We start from the raw sequence: 7,680 nt of genomic DNA, 5'->3' as shown, positions 1-7,680 counted from the left end.
GCATTCTGGAATCTACATGTATATGTTAGAGACAAGTGTGAAGGCATTCGTGGAGGCTAACACAGGTGATCCTCTACGCATCTGTCAGACTAGCAAATCACAACAGAGAAGATTCCACCACCGCAGTGGGACTTGGCACATGCTGCTGTAGCAGAGGATCCTGCGCCTGCATCTGACAGCTGTGCTGAGCAAAAAGCAACTGTCCAGCTGTTGACAGAGCCACAATGGCCACACAACTGAGCTATTTTTTTCAGAGGACAATCAGACCTGGGAGAGGAAGCCACAAACAGGTCTGGAACAGAGGGAGCAGGCCACACAAACAGGGTTGGAGATGCAGAGATTATGGCTGACAGTGGAACAACACTGCCTTTTACAGAGACGGGTGACAGGCACACACTATAGGACTACATGGCACAGTACATAGTCGAACCGGACAGTATGCACATCGAGTCATGTGAGCACCTTTCCAGTAAACTTTTAAACTGCATTCACAGGTCACCTAAAAGGTGAAATATGTAGGTCTGGTTTAATAACTGTGGGATATCTGTTTAAAGATGCACTATGCGGAAATCGCTCCGCATTTCCTGGTTGCTATAATTCTAATCGTTCGCCTAATTTCAGTTTATGTGACAAAACAAGCAAGTATAGTGCAGAGAATAATTGTACAATATAAAGCGCTGTGAAATCTATTGTCCATTACCAAAAATATTGTATTTTCAGCTGTTTGAAGCTGGTGTACAAAACCGAAAGTAAAAATGAAACTTAAGAATGGGAAGCATAGAAATAGCGCACATAGAACAGATCGACCACTTCTTAGACTTGCTTTCAATGAGAATGACATCTATAACTCACATTTCTATGTGAATCTGGTCAGGTCACCCAAAAAGTTACATATTGCAGCTTTAAAGGTTGTTGTTTTTATAGTTTGTTCTATTAGGAATTCAGCAACTAGAGCACATAGGATGCTGACCATAGAAATGTAAACAAACCATCTGTCCCAACAAACCATCAGTATCATAGGTTGTAGCTAGATGGAGTAGGCCTACAGCTCCATCTAGTTATCGCGTTGGGGACAACAGTTGATGACAACTGTAGCATTTTAGCTAAGCCTAACCATTACTCTTTTCCTAACCTTAACTTCATTCTCCTAACATGCCATGTTAATTATAATATCCTAACCTGCTACGCTAATTCTCCTAACCTGGTATGTAAACAAACCATCAGTCCTGAAAAACCATCAGTTCCTAACCTCCCTCTCCTAACCTGCTGTGCTAGTTCACCTAACCTGCTACATCAGAGAGGAAGAGTTGAAGCGAGAGGCTCAACTCCACCCACAATCTGCGATAAGCAGACCAAGTGGGATTGTTTGTATGGAGGTCTATGAGAGTGTCGATTTTGGTAAACACATTATGTTTTGGCTAATTTGCTACATGAGGCTTATTTGATCGAACAGACGTTTTATAATGCTTTGTAAACAACAGGTTTAGACAGTGAAATGCTTACTATGCTACAAATGTAGGCCTACTGATATAAGTGGACGCACGTGGCATTCCGGCAACGATTTTATATTAGTGATGGGCATTCCGAGTCTTTTTGGTGAGCTGGCACATTTGGATCTGTTCAGGTAAAAGAGACGACTCATTTGGCTCCCAATTGGCTTTTTGTTCAAAATGTTTAAAGATCGACCTAGAACCATGAAAAAAATCCACATCTCCAATGTAAAGCCCAAAAGGTCGCCTACAGTACCATTATGTCAGATTGTGAAACACGGCAAATTATTCGATGGCCTGCAAAAAAATTATAGTAATTGCACTGAACAATCAGCGAGGACCTGATTGACACACTCTTGCCACTATTTGTTGTTTCTGCGGTGAGGATTCACCCTCTTTAGATAATTATTTTGTAATTTATCTGCAGAAAATAGTTGTTTTGAGCTAAAAAAATCAGCACTAGCAGTATGCAAATCAGGGAGCCAAATGACGTCTTTCACCAATGTGATTCGGCTCCCGACATTCACCAAAAAGATCAGTTCAATAAGAGCTGTTTCGTTCGCATCACTATTTTATATTGGAGTTTGGTCTGCTGTTTACACGCATATCTGACCTTTCATAGAATTGAATTCACCATTAATTTTCTGTATAGAGCCCCACAGTGGACGTGTCATAATACCCATAAAACCTAGCAGTCAAACAGGGAAATGGTTCCAATTGTTTTGCCACCATTCATTTTTCCCACAGGGAATTTTAGAAACACTTAAAATAAGGGCTGTGTTTCGTGAAGGTTTACACTGGTGTGACGTTTTGATAAACATGTAAATCTCTCTCGGACAAGTGACTTTTATCAACGTATTCACATCTATTTACTCTCAGATTCGAAAATGTTAATTAGCGTCAAAGTAGACATCATGCAAAACTACAAATCCCAGCAGGCTCCTGCACATCATCTCTTGCTGACACCTTTGTTAACAGGCATTGTGTCGATTTATAACTTGCACAAGACAGTTCACAGAATTGTCCTTTAAAATAAATGTACCCAATTTATTAATTTCTACATTTAACTAACTTTAGATAGTTAATCCAGAGATTCTTAACTTTGCCTCAATACAGCACTCATCCAGATCATCATGGCATTTGTAGTTCTTTATGATAGCTACATTAGCAGCTAATTAGCATTTAATTTTTTGGGGGGGGTAAATACAGACAAATATATTGATAAAAGTCACCTTTTCCTAGAGAGATATACAAGGTTATCAAAACGTCACGCCAGGGTAAACCTACATGAAACATTTGAAGTGTTTCTAAAAATCCCCTATGGGACAAATTAACGGTGGAAAAACGATTGGAACCATTTCTTGTTTGACCACTAGGTTTTATGGGTAATATGACTCTTATTGTTGTACCACAGATGGAACAATGAGACAGATATTTCACTAGATGTGTAAATGTGATTTCCACTCACTACGGAAGCCCACTGGAGGGCAGTGGGAGAAGATGGAACGAGATTTTGGCTGACATTCTGTACATTTTCTCATCAATTAAACAGTTCATCTCAATAGTTTTCTGTTCCCAAAACTAAAATCTGTTATGAACAGAGTGGACTAAGTTTGTAGACTTTACCCTTCGCAAAAGTTTTTAAAAATCGCGCGGTTTAGGAGTGCAAAGGCAAATTGCACACTACACTTCAGAGTATGCTTTTCCTAACGGAAATATGCAGATGTCTACTAGAACGCACCAATAGGATATCTCTAGCGTGCTTGGCTCTGCCCACCTCCTTGCTTGTTCTGCCCTCTATGACTCATTTGTTCCCATTTGAAACCCCAAGCTTTAGTCTATCTTGGTTTAGTTACAAAACTCTTTGGTCGTACTCAAACATCGTTTTAAACTTTGTTTTACTATTGACAGTTACAGCTGATTTTGGGGATGTATATCGATTTTATATACTTAAATAGAAGTCATCTGATTTATTAGTTTAAGTCTCTGAATTGTTTCATCAAACTTTTCGCCGCCAGCACCAGATATCAGGGCATAGAAACTACAATCATTCTCCTGAATTAGCCTAGTGATGGCCCACATGCGCATTACGTTCGAACTCTTTTCTCCTCTTTTCCATGGCTAAACTAGCTGGCTAGCTGAACTAAGCTAGTTTTCGTGCTTATTGTCAAACTTCATTAATACTGCACTCTCAACTTCAAACGCCTTTGTTACTTAAACAGTAACGTAACCAATAAATTCGCTGGAAATAAACTTAAATTAAGTATTGTTTTGTTGAATAGTCATGACTGGTTCGAGGTATCTCGTAAGACAACGGTGGCGAAGGACATCACTGCTTCTTGACCGTAGGGTTAGCGTTCGGACGTTTCTGACTGGTCTTTGAACTGTGAGCCTCTCCCCGCTTCGTTCGATGGGATATGTAGTGATTTTGCCAACACAGCCAGATATCTACACAGTCTTGTACCCTTATTTTCTTTCCAACTGACTATCGTACTTGTTGATTAAATTTGACTTTATTAATTATGAGTAGTCCAGGAATGACACGAGAAAATAACAACTATACAGATCGCAATGACTACAATGAATGGCTAAATTACTTCCGGACACTAAAGCTACTCCTCACCACTCTATTGGCTATAATGATCCCGCGTCCTCCCGCCTGCCTTCCGCCTTTGCAGACATGTATTTCCATTGTCAGAGCGGCAGTCGCCTATCTTATATAATATATCATCTTTGGCTACGTTCTTTCTCCTAACCTGCTATGTAAACAAACCATCAGTATCAGGTATTAATCAAATGTTATTGGTCACATACCCATATTTATTTTAGAATACAATAGAACTCTCTCATTTGGTGATTTGATTTGTTCACCTGACCTTGCAACTAATTGACCATATTTTTGTTTTGCGATTATAATTGGTCCCTGAACCCATAGGCTATTTCTGAAATATATAAAAGCCTCCTTCATTTTTCTCTATAAACTTCTAAAAATAGCCGAAACAATAAAGAAGCCCTCATCAGCTTCCACTGGCCACTAAGAGTTGCTAAATTACCTTTTCACTTAAGTTTTTCTCAACTCATGCACCTTGGTCGGAGAGGTAGGTATGTGAACGATTTGATTTAGGTAGCCTTTCGTGCTGAAATTCATACAGTAGGCTATCCTTTGCTCTGAAATTCATACAGTATCCAGGCCATCGATCCACAATGGCCCATATTTTGTCAAGTGTCCGATGGCCGCTGTAGGAGTGACTATGCAAATTCAAGCGTGTGAAAATAAGTTTGCGTTGAATTGAGGGCTGTAACTTGATTGGGCGGCATTGTTCGTTCAAACTGGAGGTGGCAAAGTATCCGCTACATTTGTTTCCACCATGTGCACTTTGATGTAGGATGAAACGGTGATAGTTCTGTTGGATAAGAATTTAAACTTTTGCTGAAATTCCATCAGATAGTGAACGCAGTAGCGGAGATAAGATGATGCAGGCCCCTGATGATTTCCAAGAAAAGCACCATGAGCCAATCATTAGTTGTATGTTGGTTGGGGATGGTGCTGTGGGGAAAACCAGCATGATTATAAGTTACATCTCAAATGGATACCCAAACGAATACCGTCAGACGGCCTTTGACGTCTTCACGGGTGAGTTGCATTTTTTTGCATCCTGTTACTGTTACTGTACCGTAACAATTTTCCTTTGGCAGTAATTTGGGCGAGTGAAAGAGGGTTCGAGAATGCATGTGGTGAAATGTGCTCTATTCTACAGGATTGGTTAGAGTAGATGGGATTCCAGTACAAATCCAGTTGATGGACACTGCAGGACAGGTAACTAGGCCAATGCATGAGTAGGTCTACCAAATACATTATGGCAACAATGAATATATATTTATACCATGAATTAATCTGCCACTTCCTTATTTTCTGCAGGAGGAGTTTGATCATTTTCGCTCCATGTGTTACAATCAAATAGATGTCTTCATCCTTTGCTTCAGTGTTGTCAACCCAGTGTCTTTCCACAACATCACTTCAAAATGGATCCCACAGATCCGCACCTTCAATTCTGCTTCACCCATAATTTTAGTGGGGACCCAGTCTGACCTCCGGCATGATGTTAGCATCCTTATCCATCTGGACCAGCTGAGGGTCAAGCCAGTGGTGAACTCCCAGGCCAGGCGTCTGGCAGAGAAGATCAGAGCCCACGACTATGTGGAGTGTTCCGCACTGACCCAGAAGAACCTCAAAGAAGCATTTGACTCTGCTATCTTTGCTGCCATCAAGCACAAGGCCTGTGAGAAAGCAAAGAAGCTCAAACTATTTGATCGTGCAAAGACTTTTTCTATTGGGGGGTGGAAGAAGTTCTTCTGCTTCATGTGATCTAATGGCATCACTACCTCAATACAGGACACAAAACCCTCTGGTGTTGAATACTAGGGGGTAGCAGTTGGATGGATTACTAAGGGTTAGTTATTCTGAACAAAAGTTGTCAGATATGTTGTGTTTATTGAAGCTCAAAAGCCAATAGTTCCCCCAGCAACCTGTGATAGCCTTCCACCATTGTATGCACTGTGGAAAGTCTTTCTTATTCACAGGATTCAGACAGCATTGTATTGCAGTTGGTGTCACAGCCTATTTGCGACCTGACTATCACTTTTCTAGCGCAAACACTGCATAGTCAATTATTTTGTTTGTAGGCTTTATAAAATGTGTATCTTCTAGCCATATGCTTCTTGTGGAAGCCACATGTTTCAAACAATGTTTGCTTTGTCGTTTTATGTCACGTTTACTTTTCTCGTTACACATTTCACTTTGTGTTCATTTTTTAAAATTATTTTAAGAAATTAGGAGTTTGTAAATGTAAAAATATGAAATCAAGAATGGTAGCCTAGTGGTTAGAGTGTTGGGCCAGTAACCAAAAGATTGCTGGATCGAATCCCCGAGCTGACAAGGTAAAAATCTGTTGTTCTGCCCCTGAACAAGGCAGTTAACCCACCATTCCTAGGCTGTCATTGTAAATAAGAATTTATTCTTAACTGACTTGCCTAGTTAAATAAAGGTTAAATGAAAAAATATAAAGATCATGTAGATCAGCTTAGGGCCCTCATTAGAGTAGTTGTAGAAAATTATATTCACTAATGCCTTGGACCTTATATTCATTTACTGTTAACATGTGAGCTCCATTTTATGATGAGGTCTATTGATCAATGAGGGAGGCCAACAGTCTGAGGTAAATCCTCAGAAAACGGAGGGAAAGACAGAGCTGAGAATATTCTCACCACAGGGTTTTGTTACCCAGCTCAGACAAGGGACTACGGTCACCTGCTGTCACATTGAGGCTCCAATTTACAAGACAAAGCCTCTCCATTAAAGCTGTTCCCTTTGCCTTTGTAATATAGCAAATTGGTTTAAGCCTTGGAAAGAGGAAAGTCATAATAGATATATAATCGATTGCTGAGTACTAAATCGATGTGCACAGTTGTTGGGTATTAGAAACCTTGTGCATATTCATTACGGAAACTGTTTAAGAACCAAATGGAAACAAACGAAACAGGGAGTGAACTACCTGAATTTGTCCAATAGAAACTTGTTTACATTTTACGTTTGGCGTAAACTGTTTCTGTTGCAAAACATTTTGCAACGGAATCGCCGTAATGATTACAGCCCTGGAAAAAAGTCCAAAGTGCTTTGCTTAAGACAGAACATCTTTTCTATTTGTATGATAAGTGGTCAAATGAATGTGCTATAAAGGAGCCAACAATTGAACTACTGAGTGATTATACTATATAGCCTGCATACAAGGCCTAATGCGTCTACTGGATCAAGTTGTGTGTCATGTAAGGGTGGCTGTGTTCCTGGGGATCGGCAGTGTCCGGTGCGAGGGGGGCAGGTTGAAGTGGTCAGAGTAGTGCAGAAGGTGTCCTATGCTGAGACAGTGAAGAAATTTGAGGGGTCAAGGGTGAGGGATCCTGAAAGGATCTAAGTGAGTAGTAGATTTGTGCCAGCCCAACGAGTGATACTGTATATGCTTCAGTAAGTTTGGTTTCTTAGCGTTTTTATAGCAATGGTTATTAACTGTACCGCAGAAATGGAACATAAATAACATAGATGGTGTGGAGGTAGCTGCAGAGAGGTTTTGGGGTATATGTGATTTGACTTCAGAAGAGTTACAGGGTGTGTTGAGTAGGGGTGTCTCCTGTCCTC

General features: G+C 40.3%; 1 protein-coding gene across 1 annotated transcript; it reads left to right on the top strand.

The window, feature by feature from the left end:
- The first annotated feature begins 4,427 nt into the window (after positions 1-4,427).
- LOC106611101 (rho-related GTP-binding protein RhoV) lies at positions 4,428-7,242 on the top strand. The gene is made up of 3 exons (XM_045687061.2): positions 4,428-5,124; positions 5,249-5,307; positions 5,410-7,242. Exons 1-3 carry the CDS (start codon positions 4,962-4,964, stop codon positions 5,854-5,856), a joined length of 669 nt encoding a protein of 222 aa, XP_045543017.1. The 5' UTR covers positions 4,428-4,961; the 3' UTR covers positions 5,857-7,242.
- Positions 7,243-7,680: the final 438 nt, after the last annotated feature.

Source organism: Salmo salar, chromosome 09 (assembly GCF_965601325.2).
Source record: "Salmo salar chromosome 09, fSalSal1, whole genome shotgun sequence".
NCBI lineage: Eukaryota > Metazoa > Chordata > Actinopteri > Salmoniformes > Salmonidae > Salmo > Salmo salar.
Note: the sequence above shows the minus strand (reverse complement) of the source record. Positions and strands in the feature narration are given on the sequence as shown.